The sequence below is a fragment of the Poromitra crassiceps genome, assembly GCF_964638095.1.
Source record: "Poromitra crassiceps genome assembly, chromosome: 30".
NCBI lineage: Eukaryota > Metazoa > Chordata > Actinopteri > Beryciformes > Melamphaidae > Poromitra > Poromitra crassiceps.
This window is the reverse complement of record NC_139652.1, coordinates 773,407-796,201: the sequence shown is the minus strand read 5'-3', so window position 1 is coordinate 796,201 and position 22,795 is coordinate 773,407. Positions and strand designations below refer to the sequence as shown.

Here is a 22,795-nt window from a genome sequence, read left to right as displayed (position 1 = left end):
AAAAAAAAAACTTTTAGAGTACAACACAAACTGTCCATTTTGCTGCAACTCGACAGTGCTGCTTAATCCAGGACCTTACTTCCTGGAACTCTTGAGAGTAAAAAACTGGTTCATTGAAGTGAATGGATATGTCACAACTCTTCTTACACGGCTTTGCACCTAGCCATTTGAGAACGGCCTCATCACTAAAATATCACTCCACCGGCCAGTCTGCAGACAACAGCAGCGGCCAAAATTCTGCAGGCAAGATGGCTGCCTATAGTGCCTGTAACCTGGCAGAATTTCAAGCCCATAAACTAACTAATAACTTGGCAAATAAGTATGTTGTAACATACAAAATAAAACAAACAGTAATGTCTTCATTTGATGTAGAATGAATAGGACATTTAACTGGTTCGTTAAACTCGCATTCCAGGAATATTGTCTTTACCGTGGCTATTCGACGCTCCAAGCCGGCAGGCAGTACTCTCACCTCGGCATGTCCGCACCGGTCCAAACAGAAGCAGCCAACTGCCTGCTGGTTCTCCCGGAACCCCCTCGCTTAGTTAGCGCCAGAACACGTTCGATTTGGGGGCAGAACACGCCAGGATTGGCCAACGCCAACTCCAGTGCACAGAACTGTCAAATCAAATCATCAACAGACACGCTATGGCCCGCCTCTCAACCCTCTTTCATTTCAGGCATTATTTTCAGTCTGATACATTACTGTCCCTCTGCTCCTTTAACTGCAAACACCTGTGTGGAAACCAGCAGCTTGTTTGTTTATCTCTTCTTCCAACCATTCGTCAACAGTAAGTCCGCCAAATAAATCAAAATTAACAAAACAATCCATTGTGCATCAACGCTGTTATCTAGCTGCTGCTTTCTGCACAGGTGTTTGTTACAGTTAACTCATGTGATCAGCTGTTATCTAGCTGCTGCTTTCTGCACAGGTGTTTGTTACAGTTAACTCATGTGATCAGCTGTTATCTAGCTGCTGCTTTCTGCACAGGTGTTTGTTACAGTTAACTCATGTGATCAGCTGTTATCTAGCTGCTGCTTACTGCACAGGTGTTTGTTACAGTTAACTCATGTGATCAGCTGTTATCTAGCTGCTGCTTTCTGCACAGGTGTTTGTTACAGTTAACTCATGTGATCAGCTGTTATCTAGCTGCTGCTTTCTGCACAGGTGTTTGTTACAGTTAACTCATGTGATCAGCTGTTATCTAGCTGCTGCTTTCTGCACAGGTGTTTGTTACAGTTAACTCATGTGATCAGCTGTTATCTAGCTGCTGCTTTCTGCACAGGTGTTTGTTACAGTTAACTCATGTGATCAGCATGTTATCTAGCTGCTGCTTTCTGCACAGGTGTTTGTTACAGTTAACTCATGTGATCAGCTGTTATCTAGCTGCTGCTTTCTGCACAGCTGTTTGTTACAGTTAACTCATGTGATCAGCTGTTATCTAGCTGCTGCTTTCTGCACAGGTGTTTGTTACAGTTAACTCATGTGATCAGCATGTTATCTAGCTGCTGCTTTCTGCACAGGTGTTTGTTACAGTTAACTCATGTGATCAGCTGTTATCTAGCTGCTGCTTTCTGCACAGGTGTTTGTTACAGTTAACTCATGTGATCAGCTGTTATCTAGCTGCTGCTTTCTGCACAGCTGTTTGTTACAGTTAACTCATGTGATCAGCTGTTATCTAGCTGCTGCTTTCTGCACAGGTGTTTGTTACAGTTAACTCATGTGATCAGCTGTTATCTAGCTGCTGCTTTCTGCACAGGTGTTTGTTACAGTTAACTCATGTGATCAGCTGTTATCTAGCTGCTGCTTTCTGCACAGCTGTTTGTTACAGTTAACTCATGTGATCAGCATGTTATCTAGCTGCTGCTTTCTGCACAGGTGTTTGTTACAGTTAACTCATGTGATCAGCTGTTATCTAGCTGCTGCTTTCTGCACAGGTGTTTGTTACAGTTAACTCATGTGATCAGCATGTTATCTAGCTGCTGCTTTCTGCACAGCTGTTTGTTACAGTTAACTCATGTGATCAGCTGTTATCTAGCTGCTGCTTTCTGCACAGCTGTTTGTTACAGTTAACTCATGTGATCAGCTGTTATCTAGCTGCTGCTTTCTGCACAGGTGTTTGTTACAGTTAACTCATGTGATCAGCATGTTATCTAGCTGCTGCTTTCTGCACAGGTGTTTGTTACAGTTAACTCATGTGATCAGCTGTTATCTAGCTGCTGCTTTCTGCACAGGTGTTTGTTACAGTTAACTCATGTGATCAGCTGTTATCTAGCTGCTGCTTTCTGCACAGGTGTTTGTTACAGTTAACTCATGTGATCAGCATGTTATCTAGCTGCTGCTTTCTGCACAGGTGTTTGTTACAGTTAACTCATGTGATCAGCTGTTATCTAGCTGCTGCTTTCTGCACAGGTGTTTGTTACAGTTAACTCATGTGATCAGCTGTTATCTAGCTGCTGCTTTCTGCACAGGTGTTTGTTACAGTTAACTCATGTGATCAGCATGTTATCTAGCTGCTGCTTTCTGCACAGCTGTTTGTTACAGTTAACTCATGTGATCAGCTGTTATCTAGCTGCTGCTTTCTGCACAGCTGTTTGTTACAGTTAACTCATGTGATCAGCTGTTATCTAGCTGCTGCTTTCTGCACAGGTGTTTGTTACAGTTAACTCATGTGATCAGCTGTTATCTAGCTGCTGCTTTCTGCACAGGTGTTTGTTACAGTTAACTCATGTGATCAGCTGTTATCTAGCTGCTGCTTTCTGCACAGGTGTTTGTTACAGTTAACTCATGTGATCAGCTGTTATCTAGCTGCTGCTTTCTGCACAGGTGTTTGTTACAGTTAACTCATGTGATGAGCTGTTATCTAGCTGCTGCTTTCTGCACAGGTGTTTGTTACAGTTAACTCATGTGATCAGCTGTTATCTAGCTGCTGCTTTCTGCACAGCTGTTTGTTACAGTTAACTCATGTGATCAGCATGTTATCTAGCTGCTGCTTTCTGCACAGGTGTTTGTTACAGTTAACTCATGTGATCAGCTGTTATCTAGCTGCTGCTTTCTGCACAGCTGTTTGTTACAGTTAACTCATGTGATCAGCATGTTATCTAGCTGCTGCTTTCTGCACAGGTGTTTGTTACAGTTAACTCATGTGATCAGCTGTTATCTAGCTGCTGCTTTCTGCACAGGTGTTTGTTACAGTTAACTCATGTGATCAGCATGTTATCTAGCTGCTGCTTTCTGCACAGGTGTTTGTTACAGTTAACTCATGTGATCAGCATGTTATCTAGCTGCTGCTTTCTGCACAGGTGTTTGTTACAGTTAACTCATGTGATCAGCTGTTATCTAGCTGCTGCTTTCTGCACAGGTGTTTGTTACAGTTAACTCATGTGATCAGCTGTTATCTAGCTGCTGCTTTCTGCACAGCTGTTTGTTACAGTTAACTCATGTGATCAGCTGTTATCTAGCTGCTGCTTTCTGCACAGCTGTTTGTTACAGTTAACTCATGTGATCAGCTGTTATCTAGCTGCTGCTTTCTGCACAGGTGTTTGTTACAGTTAACTCATGTGATCAGCTGTTATCTAGCTGCTGCTTTCTGCACAGCTGTTTGTTACAGTTAACTCATGTGATCAGCTGTTATCTAGCTGCTGCTTTCTGCACAGGTGTTTGTTACAGTTAACTCATGTGATCAGCATGTCCACTGGTTGATGCCTGGCTGACTCAACGGGGACTATTTCTTGTCTAATGGAAATGGACTAAAACACTCGGCAAAAAGTTTGTTATTTTGAGAGCCCCAAAATAGGAACACCTTTTGTTTATAGCTTGTATTTTGTTGGTAAATGTTGTATAATCGCAGTATTACAGTGTGCTTTACTGTCGTTAGTGGCACGACAGTGATGCGGCAGTACGCCTCACTGAAGTAGCGCTAACGACAGTAAAGCACACCCTCTCGTGTAATATTGCTTAGAACACGGCTCTCTCGAATACTCGATTCTGATTGGTCAATCAACAAGATTCACCGGTCATTATTTCTCGACAACCGACCGCTGCTCTGCCACACCTGGATTAATCAGTTGATAAGAGCTTTTTGTCAGCAAACACTACTAATTAGGCCAACCAGTTGCAGCTGTGGTGTCTTGTGTGCCAATTACGAATGAAACCGGCCGCTTTGTCGTTGAAAGCGCTATTAAAAAATCTATTTGAATAATTATTTTTGTCAGATTATTGAATGATTTAGTTGTAGGCCGTGTTCTAAGCGGGATAATGTATATTGAGGCGGTGATTACTGGGAAATAATGACCTTCAGGTGAATCATTAAGCCCTCCGCTGCGCGTCGGGCTCAATCATCACCTGTCGGTCATTATTTCCCCCGTAATCACTGCCTCAATATACATTATCCCTTACTTAAACGGTCAATGCCAATTACCACTAACGCATATTTGAGCCTGATTATCAATTGAAGAGGAAAATGACACGCAGGTGTGCACACAGTGACTGGATAGGTTAGTCCAGGTGTGCTCACACTTTTTTGTGTGCCTTCCCAGCCACTTTTAAAATCACCATCTCAACATGATCTACATTACAGATATACCTTACATTACTGCATGGTCCCTCCACAGGACAATACATTTCAATAGATCTCAGGCTGTTTTATGGTTGTTAGGGTTCCTACCTTTTTATTTTGATAGTTAAGGAAGTCGGGAAATGCGTCGTCCTGCTTGCATTTGGCAATGAAGCCATTTGTGCGCCCCACCATTGCAGGCGCACCATCACCTAACTTAGACATTGGCAGCTGGGTTTTGTCAATAAAGTTTTTGAATGTCTGAAAAAATGTCCTCACCTTGAGTGTATTCTTTCATTGGTAACAGCAGGGATGGGCAACTTTGATGATAGAGAGGGCCACAAAAAAAATGTCTCGCTACCAGAGGGCCGGATTGTGACCGTGCACTTCCACCAGTAGCCTACTGTAGGCTAACCCCATCACGCCCAATTATAGCTACTAATTTCATGAAAAGGACTGGTAATCAAAGTTTATTATACCAACATTTATATTTTTCATATTCAAATTGAGTAATTCTTCCATTCTGATGACACCAGAAACTTTGCTCTAGCTTTAAAACAGACCGCTACAGCAATTTGATGGGGAACATCACCCAAATATGTCATATTAATCAGATTATGTGCAATGTGCATCCTGGATATAGTTTGTTAGAATGGTGTTAGCTCAAATGCTAACGTTAAACAGTATGTGGATGGACAATGCTAAAGCCATTAGCTCCATGTTCTGGGATGTACAAATAAAAACACAGATTTGGGTGGTCTCACCTAACCTAACCAAAAACGTCCACCTTGTAAAAAAGAACGATGAAAAGGAAATTGACCCAGGAGCCGAGAGGTCGAGGACCGCCAGTTGCCCAACCCCTGGGTAACAGTGTTCATGTTAACACAGTTGCCCACCCCTGGGTAACAGTGTTAATGTTAACCCACCCCCTGGGTAACAGTGTTAATGTTAACAGTGAAGGCTGCAAAAGTGCCTCTCTCTGTTTCCTCTCCATGTTTCATGGTAACCTAATGTAACAGAGCAGAGCTCAACAGCAGCAGACTGGTCCATCTTTATTTCAATCAAGTGTCAGACACCTTGGGAGGACGGAGAAAATGTGGAGGGGGGGATTTTATGAATGGATTTTATGAATGAAACGCGATCTGCCAGCACGGCCTTTGCGATCGACCGGTTGATCGTGATCGACATATTGGGCACCCCTGGGTTCGCTGTTCTTTGAGTAAATCCTTAGTCGGGATCCAGACAGACAGTTTGATGGATCCAGACACACAGTTTGATGGTCAGAGCTGTTGTGTCCCTCCCTCCAGGTGTTCTACTGGTCCCACCTGTCCTACGTGTGGGTGTGGTCTCTGCTGGTGGTGCACTGTGCGAACTTCTGGAAGTGGTTTGTGGTGCCGGGACTCCTCTTCCTCCTGGAGAAGATCGTGGGCATCGCCGTTTCTCGCATGGGCAGCCTCTACATCGTGGAAGTCAACCTGCTTCCGTCCAAGGTGCCCAAACCCAAACTCACTCACTCCTCTGGGTCTATGGAGGATTTGGAGTCAGGCTAGCCAGGTGTCCAGCCCCAACGGATCACAGTTTTCATCACTCTTTCAATTTGCATGGTGATTATTATTATAAATTAAATTCGAAGAGAACTGAAAGCTGCGATTCATATGGGCTGGACACCAGACTAGAGTAGGGCTGGACACCAGACTAGAGTAGGGCTGGACACCAGACTAGAGTAGGGCTGGACACCAGACTAGAGTAGGGCTGGACACCAGACTAGAGTAGGGCTGGACGCTAATTTAATATGATCGTTTATCGTCTTTCAGTGGGATTATATTGGGGTGATATGATTTTCGGGATATCGAGACACACAATTCTCCTGTCTGAACTGATGAGAACAAGCAAATTTTATTTTAAAACTGACAAAATGTTTACGGTAGCAATACTATGTGAAAATTTCTGTCTAGTTTGACATCACAACAAACATTACCATCCAGTTCAATACGATGAACATTAATGGATTATTGAATGTGATTTTGCTTATGTAAGCCATATCATCATATTGATGTCTAAAGAAATCCTCACGATTATCGTGATATTGACTTCAATCTTATTGTCCAGCCCTATTTTGGAGCATTTAGCTCACAGTCTGAAGGGCATTGCGGTATTTATTTTTTCGGACCACGGTCGATTTTTCAGAAATTGGCTTCCGACGTGTACACATCTGTGGCTGTGATTGACAGGTGGGTCAAAATTCACATCGCAATTTCGTGCTGTATATTCACATCGCTCTTGATGTGTAACGGCCTGAAGGGTTGCAAATTATGTTCTGGTGGTATTCAATTGACCGATAGGCAGATAGACAGTTAGGGTGTGGCCACATTAGTTGCCAGATGAATGGAGTTTGGCATTGCTGCCTCTTCACATAAGAAAACGAGGCAAACTAACATTTAGCTGATCTCTTGGCCGTTTCAGCAAAATAGTAGCATGCTTTTGACTGTTGGGGGAGGGGGAAGAAGCTTATGAACCAAGCTAAGTATTATGCGTTGATGTGTGTTTGTCGTTGCGGTGTTTACAAAACTACTAGCCTAGCCGCGATTGTCATACTGGACCACAATGCATTGCACTGGCCAGCACTGCTCAGTGCACACCCACGCTTGCATCACACGCCCGCGCCCTATTGTGATGGGCTAGTTGTTACAAACCACGGCTCTTTCGTGGTCACAAGCTCCTGTGCACGAGCTCAGAGCTGGATAGGGAAATCCTAAATTGACAGACCCAGCTGATAACCACCTTTGTGGTATCGTTTAGCTTGATTGTGATTGTCTGGTTAAGTCAAAGCAGATCAAGGGGACAGATCCTGGGTCTCTTTATCTCCATTCGTGGTACAGGCCCTAGCTGGACTCAAAATGGAGTTTGTTTGAGGTGCTCTTTGGATATACGTTGTTGTGCTCGCAGGAGCTGGTTTGGTTATGAAATATGATTATTAATAATTATGAATTATTAATATTCATAAATTTATTAGATTTGACAGAAAATATTGTATTCTCTGTAAGATTCGGGGCACCACTGTAGTTAAGGCTACAGACCTGTCTAAAAGTCAAGTTATGACTTGTTTAGACACCAAACCAAATTGTCATATCAGTCTCATAATGATACAGTGTACATTGTACAGTTAGTTGAAGGTCAAAGTTCGTAAGCTTCTGTCACAGATTTCCACAGATAAAATACCTCATGAATAACCACCAAGATTCATAGCATTATGTAATAAAAAGATTTAATAAATCACAATATCAATTGACATTAACATAATGATTAAAAGATCAGTTCATCACATTTACTTTTATGACTAATACTCTACCACATCTATAGCTAATACCTAAGGTGAACAAACATTATCAATTGTGTGTGTGTGTGTGTGTGTGTGTGTGTTTTAAGTCTGCCTGGCTGGCAGGCCTGAATGTGTGTGCGTGTGTGTTAATTAGTACTTGTGTGTGTGTGTGTGTGTGTGTGTGTGTGTGTGTGTGTGTGAGAGAGAAGGAGGGAGGAGAGGGCGGAGTGGCTCGTTCTGGCTGTCTCTGTGATGTAATCACAGGATTGGCTGAGAGGCGGGCTGATCGTGTGTAGACCGCCTCCTTTTCAAAATGGCGGTTTTGCCAAAGTTGAGGAAGGATTGACTCGGTCAGACAGAGGTGGCTGGGGGGCGGTCTGGAACCGCCTCCTTTCCAAAATGGCGGTTCTGCCGAATTTAGGAAGGGATCACTCTGCCTGCCTAGCCTGGGTCACTCTGTGTGAGTGACTAATCAAACTCTCTAATTCAGCTTAACTGTATTTTTGCGGGCGGACATTCTGAATCATCTCTAGACCGTTCCAAGCTTAGCCCTCCCGGTTGAACGGGCTCAGCTGGGAGGCCGAGAGAGTGGGGGAGGGAGAGAGGGAGAGGGAGAGAGGAGAGTGGCCCACTGGTGGCCGCTAAGTTCGTGCTGAACTTGGCGCTCACCTTCAGGCGTCTATATCATTCAACAGTGTGCGAAACATTGTACATCAACATACAGGATACTGTAATCAACACATACATGGTAATGCATTTTAACCTTAACTGCCCAGAACCATTAAACCATGAATGAACTCTCACGTGTGTTCCACCCTGTGGAGCGGGATCCTGTTGGTTGGGGAGAGTTGTCCTACGCGCAGTAGGGAGGATGGCTTTGGGTTGTGGGAGCGATGGCCTGCAGCGCGGTTCACCCTGGCCTGGAAAAGCGGGCAGCGGACGTCTGCTGGGGGTGCAGATGATGCCGGGCGTTGACGTGCAGTCTCTCTGCTCGTTGAGTCGAGGGTCGTGCTGTGCTCTGTGGTCCTTCTTTGTGGCTGGTTGCAGGCCACGGTCTGTCTTGGGCGTCTTTCGTCTGCAGCAGTTGGTTGGATCTGCTGCGGTGTGGCTCTTCTGCTTCTTCTGCTCCTCTTGGTCTGCTGAGCGGTCTGCTCGCGGTACGGTCTTGTTGTCGGCTTTGCGGTCCAGCTGGGCTTCTCTGGGCAAGGAGAGCGGCTGGTGGCCTTGGTAGGCGATCCCTGGGCCTGCTGCGCGGTTCACCCTGGCCTCTGGTGGCTGTGGTCAGGCCTGGTTAGGCCTTTGTTCAGGGGGTGCAGCGAGCGGGGGAGGGGAGCCGGCTTCTCTGGCCCCTCCAACCCCTGGTTCAAGCTTAGTTGAGACTCAAGTAGACTGCAAGTTAAAACTGCTTTCCCAACAGTTTTGTCTCACTGTATGGGGAAGTCACAAAGGGTTCTCATTGGCTTGTCATGTGTCTTTGGTGATAGCTCTGGCCAATGATTGCTCTGTGAGCTGGACTGTGCCCATTCTGTAAGGTGAAGCAAGGAAAAGGGGGGTTTTATGGCTTGATTACCCTTAGAGATAAAACAATGGCCGGAATCCTTTGAGGCTCTGAGAGGTGTTAAACGTCCTGGGGGTTGAAGGATAAAAAACAATGGCAACTTCTTTGAGGCTTGGCCCCCAGCTGTGCTGGTATCTGTCGGGTGTGACCCAGCCATTTGGTCCTCTCTGTCTTCCCCCGAATGTGAGGCCATATCTAAACACAGGCAATACACTCAAATGTCCCACATTCAAACATATAAGTAATACAGTACAGTCCATAATGTGTCGATCACAACATCCCCCCTCCTCGTCCGTGGACTGCTGTCGACCTGCGGTCCGCGGGCGAGGATGAAGGGCTGTACAGACAGTTTGCTGTAACTTTTGGTCCATGTCCATCTGTTCTGTGGGATCAAAGTGTCATACTCAGGCCGTTCATAGTTCAGGTTTGGTTCTGGGCAGACTCCTAACCATACCTAGACTCATTACCATATAGATAATACAACCTTAAGGTCACATACACAACATCATTTCAAAATCAACATGGTAAACAGGGAAGGGCAGGAGGAGAGAAGGAGAGAGAGGGTGACAGGGTGTGATTTTGAATGTGTGCTGCATTCCAGCAGTGTTGTGCTATGTGTCTATGTGTAGCTATGTGCCAAGCTTTGTCCTATTTTGATGTGGTCTGCCTGCCGTAAAGGTGTTATGTTTCACAGCACAGCGTTGACAATGCATCTAGCCTACATAGAGATAAGGGTGAGAGCCGAGTGACAGGTGACTGTCAGGGGTGACAGGGTGGCTGCGTCCAGTCACCCGCCCTTCACCGAGTTTGATGTCATCTCCTGGGAGGGCCTCTGGTGGCTTGAATGCCCACCCTGCCCGTCAGGCGTCTGGCTCCCGTTCGGATGTCTAATTGGGTGGAGGGCCTAGTGTGCTGAGGAGACTCACGCCGTTCGCGCCCTGTGGCGTGACTGTGATGTCTCTTTGGGCAGCAGCTACCCCCCTTGGCTCTGTCCGGCAGAACCAGGTGGTCTGGCCTGCGTGGTGAGCGTGTGTGTGGTACCGTCTCTGGGTCCACACACACGCGGTTGGTGGGTTGAAACTGGCCATTTCTGCTTTTTGCTTCGGTTTCCACCTCCCACGCTATTGAGGCGGTTTTGAGGACCGTGCGCATGCTTCGGTCATACCAACGTGCGTCTAGGGCTACGGATGGGCGCACCGAGTCATGCAGACCGTCTAGGAAGAGTTCCTTGAGACGTGGCACGTCTGATTGATCCGGGCCATTTCTACCTTGACTATATATCTTCTTCAAGCGTCTAAAGTAATCCCTAGGATGTTCCTGGTAATTCTGTTTGACGTGTAAGGCCGCGTTCCTCCCTGCCGCTGGCGACTGGGTAAGGATGTACTCTTCGCCCAAGGCTTCGCGGAGCTTGTCAAAGTCATCTCTGATATGGGAAGGTTGCGTTTGGATAAACGCACGCACGTGCTTTGAGCTCGTGCTCCATATCAGTTGAGCTTTCTCTCGCGGCGAGGCGTGTGGTAGAGCCTGCGAACCACGTTCGACTTCGTTGAGATAATCTGTCAAGTGTACCTCGTGACTGGCGGGATCGAACAAGTCAATGTCGTTTGCGATTGACTTCAGTAAGTGATAGCGTGACTCTGCTTCTCGGAGAGAGAGTCCTGAATCACTCTGTTTTGGCAGTGGAGGCTGCAAGAAGGAGTGGCCGTTTGCCCGATTGGGCACCAAAGAGCGACTACTGTCATCATGCCCGGGGTCCCCCCTTTCGGGGGGAGGGGTGGAAGAGCTGACTTCCTGTTTCCTTGGTGGACAGGAGCTAGAAAGTGAGTGAGGCTGGATAGCCTCTTGTGAAAAAGACCTATCAGCGCACCCGTTGGTGGCCTGAGCAAATGACGGTTTATAATGCACAGGGCGGTAGTCGATCGACTCGCCACGGGCGTGATAAATGGAAAGTCGGTAAGACACACGTTCCTCCCTGCAGGGGGTTGCAGTGTGGATCGTTTTGTCATAACCGGAAGTGGCGCTGTCACGTCGTTTGACTGTCAGCGGTTTGTGCTCTGAGGTGGAAGTCAGAGCTGGATGAAAGCGTGAACAACGTCTGATTCTATACGTAGGTTGCTCGGATGAATGACTGACTGGTATGTCGGGAGCATGAAAGTCGAGCTCGGAGTCGGATGACGACTGCTGGGCTGAATAGCCTGAATCAGTTTGCTCGTTGTGAGAGCGGTCTCCCCCCTTTCGCGGTGTGGTGTCGCGATGTCTAGCAGCGCGGCTGCTTGCCAGCGCGGGCGCTAAGTGGTGTGCGGGGGTCTGATTCGAGTCAGGGGTTGGTCTAGCCCTAGGAGGCGTGTCAGCCTCCGGTGCCGGCGGGGCTATGGCCCTTACGGCCTTCTGGTGCTCTTGCTGCTTGGCCGTTCTCGCGTTTAGCCGTGCGATCACTGCTCGGGTGGTTGGTGGAGCAGTGCGACCCGAGAGGGGGACCGTTCTGGGTCCGAGGGCCGCCGTGGATCCGGTCGGCATGCCCTTTTGGCTCTGTTGCAGCCGGGAAACTTCGGTACGCAGTCGGGCTAATTCTGTTTGGCAGACCTGGGCTTGTCGATGCAGACCCAGGTTGGCCTGCAGCGTAGCTTGACAGCTGTTGCGCAGTCTGCCTATCTGCGTCTGGTAGACAGTGGTCTGCCGCTGATGCGCAGCGTCCTGCACCTGGAATCTGCGATTTTGCAGAAAGAAAATAATTCCCAATGGAATTATTAGGACCGCTAGTGTTAGCATTACAATGCTAAATTCATCTGCTCCTCCTGTAGGCGGGCAGATGAGAGAGGCGGCTACCGCTTGCAAGTCGGTGGCGGCCGTCTTAAAGAATGCTTCAGCGCTGACCATCTTGTGGCAGCGCGGACTCATTGCGATGAGTCAAGCAGCTGTTTTACTGCTGTCAATTTTAAGCAAAAGGTGTGTGCACTCACCTTGTTTGCTATGGCGTCACGTTGTCGTGAGCGTCAATGCCCACAGTTACTAATTCTAATTAAAGAATGGCCCAAATGTGACAGTCTCTCTGTGAGTTAGCTGCCAATTGCATGCAGTTAGTTTGACATCTGTCAGCTGTCACTCGGCTGGTGTCTGCTGTCAGTGTCATCAAGTGCAGGGTGTGCCTGCCTTTCTTTCGCGTGCAAATTCACTGTGACTGGTGGTCACAGGGCTTTGTTTACACTTTGTCTCTGGCTCTGGAGGAGACAGGGTGAATGTTTTTGAATGCTAATGTGAGGGGGGGGCAGCCTGACTTCCCCCCACCCTTTGCCAGTGTGGCTTTCAAATTAGCATCAAAGGTTCCACTTTAAAATGCGCAGCGCTGTTTACATTCTGTTAAAATCACTCTCTGATAGAAGGAACATTGCTATCTCTCATAATTTTAGGTTGAAGGCACAGTGGAAAACAGTTTGTTAACTGTGGTTTCTAACATAAAAATGGAATCAAGGATTTTAAACTGAGCTGTTGTCTTTGGGACTGTTTTGCTCATAAATATTCAATACAAATCCTAACTTGTGTTAAGATTATGGGAAGATTCCATATTTTATGATTAGAGTTCCTTTAGTGTCTTCTGACGCATGTGATTTGCTTGGCAAAGCGCTATAGAAAACCTGATTTTGGAAAAATTTGAAAAACTTTGATTTTTCAAAAATTGATGAATTTTTATTATTCATGCATATCATATCTGTGGAAATACTGATATTAGAAGCCTCACACGGGGCACCATTTATGTTGTGCTCGCAGGAGCTGGTTTGGTTATGAAATATGATTATTAATAATTATGAATTATTAATATTCATAAATTTATTAGATTTGACAGAAAATATTGTATTCTCTGTAAGATTCGGGGCACCACTGTAGTTAAGGCTACAGACCTGTCTAAAAGTCAAGTTATGACTTGTTTAGACACCAAACCAAATTGTCATATCAGTCTCATAATGATACAGTGTACATTGTACAGTTAGTTGAAGGTCAAAGTTCGTAAGCTTCTGTCACAGATTTCCACAGATAAAATACCTCATGAATAACCACCAAGATTCATAGCATTATGTAATAAAAAGATTTAATAAATCACAATATCAATTGACATTAACATAATGATTAAAAGATCAGTTCATCACATTTACTTTTATGACTAATACTCTACCACATCTATAGCTAATACCTAAGGTGAACAAACATTATCAATTGTGTGTGTGTGTGTGTGTGTGTGTGTGTGTGTGTTTTAAGTCTGCCTGGCTGGCAGGCCTGAATGTGTGTGCGTGTGTGTTAATTAGTACTTGTGTGTGTGTGTGTGTGTGTGTGTGTGTGTGTGTGTGTGTGAGAGAGAAGGAGGGAGGAGAGGGCGGAGTGGCTCGTTCTGGCTGTCTCTGTGATGTAATCACAGGATTGGCTGAGAGGCGGGCTGATCGTGTGTAGACCGCCTCCTTTTCAAAATGGCGGTTTTGCCAAAGTTGAGGAAGGATTGACTCGGTCAGACAGAGGTGGCTGGGGGGCGGTCTGGAACCGCCTCCTTTCCAAAATGGCGGTTCTGCCGAATTTAGGAAGGGATCACTCTGCCTGCCTAGCCTGGGTCACTCTGTGTGAGTGACTAATCAAACTCTCTAATTCAGCTTAACTGTATTTTTGCGGGCGGACATTCTGAATCATCTCTAGACCGTTCCAAGCTTAGCCCTCCCGGTTGAACGGGCTCAGCTGGGAGGCCGAGAGAGTGGGGGAGGGAGAGAGGGAGAGGGAGAGAGGAGAGTGGCCCACTGGTGGCCGCTAAGTTCGTGCTGAACTTGGCGCTCACCTTCAGGCGTCTATATCATTCAACAGTGTGCGAAACATTGTACATCAACATACAGGATACTGTAATCAACACATACATGGTAATGCATTTTAACCTTAACTGCCCAGAACCATTAAACCATGAATGAACTCTCACGTGTGTTCCACCCTGTGGAGCGGGATCCTGTTGGTTGGGGAGAGTTGTCCTACGCGCAGTAGGGAGGATGGCTTTGGGTTGTGGGAGCGATGGCCTGCAGCGCGGTTCACCCTGGCCTGGAAAAGCGGGCAGCGGACGTCTGCTGGGGGTGCAGATGATGCCGGGCGTTGACGTGCAGTCTCTCTGCTCGTTGAGTCGAGGGTCGTGCTGTGCTCTGTGGTCCTTCTTTGTGGCTGGTTGCAGGCCACGGTCTGTCTTGGGCGTCTTTCGTCTGCAGCAGTTGGTTGGATCTGCTGCGGTGTGGCTCTTCTGCTTCTTCTGCTCCTCTTGGTCTGCTGAGCGGTCTGCTCGCGGTACGGTCTTGTTGTCGGCTTTGCGGTCCAGCTGGGCTTCTCTGGGCAAGGAGAGCGGCTGGTGGCCTTGGTAGGCGATCCCTGGGCCTGCTGCGCGGTTCACCCTGGCCTCTGGTGGCTGTGGTCAGGCCTGGTTAGGCCTTTGTTCAGGGGGTGCAGCGAGCGGGGGAGGGGAGCCGGCTTCTCTGGCCCCTTCAACCCCTGGTTCAAGCTTAGTTGAGACTCAAGTAGACTGCAAGTTAAAACTGCTTTCCCAACAGTTTTGTCTCACTGTATGGGGAAGTCACAAAGGGTTCTCATTGGCTTGTCATGTGTCTTTGGTGATAGCTCTGGCCAATGATTGCTCTGTGAGCTGGACTGTGCCCATTCTGTAAGGTGAAGCAAGGAAAAGGGGGGTTTTATGGCTTGATTACCCTTAGAGATAAAACAATGGCCGGAATCCTTTGAGGCTCTGAGAGGTGTTAAACGTCCTGGGGGTTGAAGGATAAAAAACAATGGCAACTTCTTTGAGGCTTGGCCCCCAGCTGTGCTGGTATCTGTCGGGTGTGACCCAGCCATTTGGTCCTCTCTGTCTTCCCCCGAATGTGAGGCCATATCTAAACACAGGCAATACACTCAAATGTCCCACATTCAAACATATAAGTAATACAGTACAGTCCATAATGTGTCGATCACAACAACGTGTAGACAACAACAAAATCCGGAGCACTCTCTTTAAACCAATTAAAATGCCAATAGAAGAAAAACAAACTTCAACATGTTTCAGCATCAGGCCTTCATCAGGAAGTCAAACATATCTCATGGAACACCTTCTAGTGGATTTCCACCAATAGGAATCTTCCACTTGGGCATGGTGTTGTGGCCTAGAGAGGGTGTCGATTTAAACAAACTTCAGCCAACGGCGTTGTTTGGGCCTACAATATTCAGCATATAAAACACGATTTCAGACGGAAGCCCGTCTTTATTGTCACACGAACACTACAACACATGCATGCGGCCACAACACACACTCATGCTGACGGTGGACGGTGAAATATGTCCTCTGCATTTGACCCATCCAGGCTTGTCCTTTCCTCCAGGGGGCAGGCCAGGAGCAGTGGTCGCTTTTTCTTTCCAGCGCCCGGGGACCATCATTGGACCATCATTGGACCAACTTCAGATGTTGTCGTCACTGGTCGGATGACGATCTTCTGCATGTTTTTAGTGGGGGTTTATGTACGGAGGAACCCCCTGGGGGGTACGGGGAGAACATGCAAACTCCACACAGAAAGGCCCTTTCGACGAGATAGCCCACCTGGGCAGTAGGCACTGAAGATATGGGGGGGTCACAACTCCAGCGCCCACAGCGTCCCAGGCGAGAATCGAACTCAGGACCTTCTAGCTGTGAGGCGACAGCGCTACCGACTGCGGCACCGTACCCCCCCATATAGCTGAATTAAAGAGCATGTGACTACAATGTTAATGCAAACAATACCAATACAAAACAGAAAGATGTTTACAAAAACAATTAAGAAAAAGCAGTAAAATCTTGGTCTTCATTTTTATAATCAGCGCCTGAGGTCTGAATATCTGCTGTGATGGGTTTGATATCTGCTGTGATGGGTTTGATATCTGCTGTGATGGGTTTGATATCTGTTGTGATGGGTTTGATATCTGCTGTGATGGGTTTGATATCTGCTGTGATGGGTTTGATATCTGCTGTGATGGGTTTGATATCTGTTGTGATGGGTTTGATATCTGTGATGGGTTTGATATCTGCTGTGATGGGTTTGATATCTGCTGTGATGGGTTTGATATCTGCTGTGATGGGTTTGATATCTGCTGTGATGGGTTTGATATCTGCTGTGATGGGTTTGATATCTGCTGTGATGGGTTTGATATCTGTTGTGATGGGTTTGATATCTGCTGTGATGGGTTTGATATCTGCTGTGATGGGTTTGATATCTGTGATGGGTTTGATATCACCTTTGTCTGGTTTGTCTGTTTGCAGGTGACTCATCTGGTGATCAAGCGCCCCCAATTCTTCCATTTCAAACCTGGAGACTACGTCTATATCAACATCCCAGATATAGCAAAGTATGAGTGGCATCCCTTCACCATCAGCAGCGCTCCGGAGCAGTCAGGTACATCTCACCTCTCTGCAGGTCAGCTACTAACCACCCAAAAGAGTTCAAGGAGAACTTCACCCCAAAACAATGCACATGATCTCACACATATCCAAATGCAGTTTTGCAGGCATTCATTTAGTTTGACAGTTATTGAGAGTTGAACTCTGTAAAAGGTTTAGCCCGGCATCTTCTCGGCCTATCCCGGAGGGGGTCCCCAGCTGGGGTCCATAGTTGGGCCCCTACAGTACGCGATATTTTTTTCCCCATGATGGCGAAGGCTAGGCGAAGGCATGACCCGCCCCTCTCTGCCTCTGATTGGCTGACTGTATTCGGCTGCTCTCGCCTTCTTTCCAGGCGAGCCAGAAGTATCTCAAACGAGCCTAAATATATGACATACTTCATTATATTGAACATTACAATTGCAAACCCTATAACTGAGTTATTTAGGCCTACTTAGCCTATTGCACATTGTATTTTTTTCTAAATGTAATCACATTGTTGCTCTGATTCATATTTCAATTCAAATACATGTCACTCTTGTGTTAGAATGAGTTGAATTAAAGTTCACTGTAAATGTAGCCTGATAAACGTGAACATTTCATTTCGTCTCGCAGAACAAAATTAAATGTGAGTTCACGTGACCGGCTGGTTTACCAGGCTACAGTAAATGGGTATTGATGACACTGTTTATATCACTGATCAATTCTCATGAATCTTTTATCTTAAAAAAATGTCTGTAGGCTACATACGTGCACTGCCAAGAGTAGCGGCAGCATTATAAACCAGAGACCAGACTATATCAAAAACATAAACACACAGTGGCGTCTTTCATGCATGCTAGCAAGCGAAACTACTGTCTGTCTGACCACAGACTGTAGAAAGAGACGCAGTGATTGGATGAACGTTTGACGCTAGGCCAATCACAGGCAGAGAGGGTGCCTCCAGCCTTCGCCATCATCCGAAAAAAAATATCACCTACAGTACATTGGCCCTCACAAGGTTCCTCCTCAGCCAACAAGTCACTGAGGCAATCCATGTGGTGGAAAGGTTTCCTTGTGCGCACTGGGGGTGAGGGGGGGGGGGGGGGCAGGGCGCTGTGTCCCGGCCTGGTCTTCTCTCCCACGCCTTATGTGTGTGGGGGCGGGGGCCGGGGTGGGGGGCATCGGTGCTCTCCATCACTGGTCGAGGGATGCCAGTAGGTTAGAATAGCTTAGGTTAGGCGATAGATTAGCTACAGCCTAACTGTAGGCTGTAGACCTGTTATAGTGTTCAGGCTAAAATCAGACTAGAGCAGAATAGGACAGGGCAGACTAGGCTGTAAATTAGCTAGATTCCCTGTGTTCTAGTTAGTTAATGGCTAGAGAGTCGTCAGATTGTCTGAACTGCTGCTCGCCTAGCCACAGTATATTCTATCTGTTCTGCTCTTCTCTTCCCGCCTTCCCCTGCTCCCTCACCACCTCCTCCCTTTCCCTGCTCTCTCCTTCCCCTGCTCCCTCCCCAACCCCTCCCCTTTCCTGCTCTCTCCTCTCTCCTCCCCACATTCCCCCTCCTCTCCCTCCCCTGCTCCCTCCCCACCTCCTCCCTTTCCCTGCTCCCTCCTCCCCCACATCCCCCATTCTAACTTCTATCTGTGTGGACATGTTGCTGCAGTGTTTGTATGCGCAAAATACCGCAAAATGCATAACTTGTTATCAACTGTTATTGCTAACAATGGCTAGCCTGACAAGAGTTAACCCTGGCTGGTTTCATGACTGTTTAAATGGAACGTCGACAACTCGGCTGTGACGTCACTGTCTGTGTTCTCTGATGGGAGGCTCACTCTCCCACACTTTGAAAAGCCCTTCCTCCACGTCATGCACGTTTAACGCACACCTAGTCGTTGATTATCCCTTATGCAACACAGTTTGGATCTCATCTGCAATTACCGCTCATCACCATAGGTGTCGCCAAAGAGAACGAAACTGAGATCTTTGAGATTATCACTTTAGGTATTGAAAGTACAAGTACAAGTAAATGCTGTTAATAAAAAAGCAAGCAACAGACTTGCCTGGGCTTGAGTGGAAATCTTCTCCTTGGGTTTTATAGCAGTTGGCAAACAATGTTATGGTGCATTCCCACCACCAATGGAATGGAATGTGGATTGTGGATTGTGATTAACATAATTTACAAGATAAGAACATTTACTCACCAAACCTGCTTCCTTGCAGCTTACCAAATTTCTTCTGATTTTACTTTGGTGATTGGTCCATCCAAGGAATGCTTCCATAGATCTATGACGGTGTAGCCTGATGTCTCCTATGCCATGGTGTTGCATCTGATGGTGCTTATATCACTCGTTTGTTTGCTTGTTTTTAATCTGGATTGGGCTTCTACATGTGTTTTACCTTGGATTTTGGCACAAGGGATAGTAACATCTTGTCCTGTGTGTTAATGAATGTAACTAAGATGCTTGGGGGAAATGTAATGCAGTCAAAAGTATACATTATACAGACACTCTGTTGTGACCTCTGACCTCCAGACACCCTGTGGTTGCACGTGCGCTCCATGGGGCAGTGGACCCACCGCCTGTTTGACTACTTCAGACAGCCAGAGAGCCAGGCCAGCCCCAAGAGACTGGCCACCAGCCTCAGCAACCGGCGGCAGCTGGTGAAGGCCCAGGTTCAAACACACACACACACACACACACACACACACACACACACCTAAACACACAAACACACACACACACACACACAAACACAAACACACACACACACACACACACCTAAACACACAAACAAACACACACACACAAACAAACACACGCATGCACACACACACACACACACACACACACACACCTAAACACACAAACAAACACACACACACACAAACAAATGCACACATACATGCGTGCACACATGTACTGTACCGTACAGTCTGTACGCACACTTACTTTTCTGTCAGCCTTGTCAGTGTCATAACCACTGACCAAATATGGACAGAGCTATTCCATTGATTTTGGGCTCCCGTTTTGAGTTGAAGTGGTGGCCGTCGCCATCTTGATTTTTTTGTCAGCAGAGTGGGAGGAAATGGGTTGAGTCCTTGCGCAGCTCACACAGAGCCGCAGCTCCGCCTGGCGCCTGCTATTGGTCCGTGATCGGCAAGCTGTGCGATCACTGGACGACCTGTCAATCACCCCCTTTCTATCATCTATTTTAGTCGAGTTATATTTTACGTAAGTTATATAAACAATTACCCCCATACAGTTCTTATGAAAAGGTGAACTTAGCTATATAGCCCAAAACCATGTTAAGAACCATGCTGTAAAGATGCTTAATCACTGTTTAAAGTGGGGCATTTTAACATGGGGGTGAACAGGAAAGAACGGGACTTCTGAGCCCTGCCTCAAGTGGCCATTCGAGGAATGCTTTCAGGGTTACTTCCTGGTCCTTGTGGAAAATGTTGCACCTTGCCCACTGGTCATAACTTGATATATTATTGTCTAACACAAAATGGGGGACTATGAATCGGTCTCCGTTAGTTAAGTTAATTATACCTTTTTTACATCAAAAGTCCCACTAGTACAAGTTTTGTTTACCCAGCTAAGCAGCATGGGGTAGCAGCAGCAGCATCGCCTTTTAAACTTTTAGATTGCACTCTAAACCTGTTCAGTTTCTCCACGGCTGCAGGCTCTCTCTTCCCCCTCCCTTCTGAGACGGCTGCCCAGGCCCAGCATCAGGCCAGCCAAATCAAAATGGAAACTTCCAGTTAAAACTTTCAGGGTCGCTCTATCTATCGACTAAACGGCTTGGCAACGTTTAGACTGAAGAAAATGCAACTCTAAAAGGGGCTCTAGTAAGTTTGTTCGCTCGTTTGTTTGTTCGTTCATTTGTTCGTCACACTGTAACACTGACTTTGTTCTGCTAGGGCAGTGTTTCTCAACCACGGATACATGTACCCCTAGGGATACTTGAGCAGCTTGTAGGGGGTACTTGTTTCCTTGCAGTACAAAGTACACGCATGAGTCAGGAGGTACTATCAGCATGGCAAAACAGCTCAAGGTGTACATAAGACAAAAAAGGTTTGGTACCACTGCACTAGGGGGCACCATTGACAATAATAATAATAATAATAATACATTTTATTTAAACTACATCACTGGTGGGGTACAACATGTTTTTGCTTGTAGGGTTTTATTGCCACATTGCATAATGTTAATTATCATATGAATCAGAATCAGAAAGAAGTATGCACACATTCAAGGAATTTGACTCCGGTTTGCATTGCTCTCAAAGTACTCAGACACAGAAAAAGGTATGAACAAGTTAAAACAAACAAGGATACTCCAGTTAAAATGCTCTCTGCCGTCTGGGTTGTTTTAGGAGGAGTTGTTCAGGTCGGACTGTAACGGGACAGTGGCGTCCAATGAAGATGATGCCGTTGAGCTGACGATGTACCGTCAGAACGGCTCCCGACCCGCTGTGGTCCCAGGGCCTCAGGGGCCACCGGAGCCCGTCCCAGGCCAGCTGGGACAAGCAGAGCGAGGAGAGGTGCCCCCGCTCAGAGAGGTAAGCTATAGGCTAAACAAGTCTGGACATTCTGTGAATAAGAGTACCATTTGAGCTCATTTCACCCAGCTATCTCACCCACCTCCACATTATCAGCTGTAGTTACCACAACTCTTATCAAATGGATCATATCAAACATTCTAGGAAGATGGACTGGAATCTCAACTCACTGTCACGGTGAGTGGTGTAGGGCAGGTGAGTGGTGTAGGGCAGGTGAGTGGTGTAGGGCAGGAGTCTTCAAAGTGTGGGAGAGTGAGACCCCCGAGTGCACAGCGCTACTATGTGTGTGTGTGTGTGTGTGTGTGTGTGTGTGTGTGTGTGTGTGTGTGTGCGCGCACGTGCGTGTGTGTGATTCGATTAAATCTTATGACGTGATAAGATCATTCATTTTAGCACCGCGCGCACCGCTCTCTTCAATGAGGAAGTGGAAATCCAGACCTTGTAGAAAAGTGGCGATTTTGGGGGTTTGGTTAAAACTAATGTCTCCTACTTTCTGAGGCACACAATTACTCACATAAGACCCTAAATTTAATAGTTAGAAGGTTTTTGTGGATTTTGGTTTCCAGGGACTTTAACTATTGTAGTAGACATGTACTTTACTTTGTAAATTAAAACCTGTCTCTAAGTATCCAAGAAGCTCCTTTTTTCTCTTTTCTTGGTCTGTTATGCTACATAGGTGCAACTAAGGTATTTCCCAACATTTGATCAAATTGCCCTGGAAATTATCCAAAATGCCCCCGAAATATATTTCACAGGGGCAAAAATAGCCCTTGTTTAGAGAAGTTAATTTCCTACCCTGGTCTGAAAATCAGGCTACTCAGGCATAAAAACTAATTCCAAAAATGTTGTAAACATATTTTATCCTCTTTTAAACATCTTTATCCACTTTGGAGGACTTTTAATCGTTGTTGTTTTTTTACACATCTTTATTATAACTAGGTCAACAGGCAGCCCAGCCAGACTGTGGGAGCTGTGCAGCCATTGTGCAGCATGGCGAAGTTGGCTGCGTATTTTCTTCTCTCTGATTTTTCCCCTTCACGTTGCGCCTCCCCTGAACTTGTCTCACGCCCCACACTTTGAAAACCGCTGGTGTAGAGGTACTAATGGGCCTTTTTTGCAGCAGCCATTTTGTGTCTAAAAGGCCCGGTACAGGCAGGGCCGATCCTGGCCATTTGGGTGCCCTAAGCGTAATTGTTCTGTGGTGCCCCCCCCCCCCCCCCCCGTAAAACTTTCAATAACTGTCAAACGAAAGACTGCAAAATCATTAATTATGAACGATACTAGTGTATCTCACATTTCATTACATGTGGGAAACAAACAATTGTTAGAATTACTGTACATGTCAGCAAACAAGTGATTGTTAAACTGTACATGCAAGCAGGGGCGGACTGGGATCATAATTC

At 46.5% G+C, this 22,795-nt stretch overlaps 1 protein-coding gene across 1 annotated transcript in view; it reads left to right on the top strand.

Moving 5' to 3' along the window:
* The window catches only part of nox5 (NADPH oxidase, EF-hand calcium binding domain 5), a gene marked incomplete at both ends in the record, with an annotated part of 41,002 nt that overhangs the window by 13,033 nt on the left and 5,174 nt on the right, over nt 1-22,795 (top strand). The window contains 4 exons of the mRNA XM_083663179.1: nt 5,864-6,046; nt 16,725-16,857; nt 19,361-19,500; nt 21,207-21,392. Coding sequence (XP_083519305.1) covers nt 5,864-6,046; nt 16,725-16,857; nt 19,361-19,500; nt 21,207-21,392 — 642 coding nt within the window. The remainder of the gene's footprint in view (nt 1-5,863; nt 6,047-16,724; nt 16,858-19,360; nt 19,501-21,206; nt 21,393-22,795) is intronic.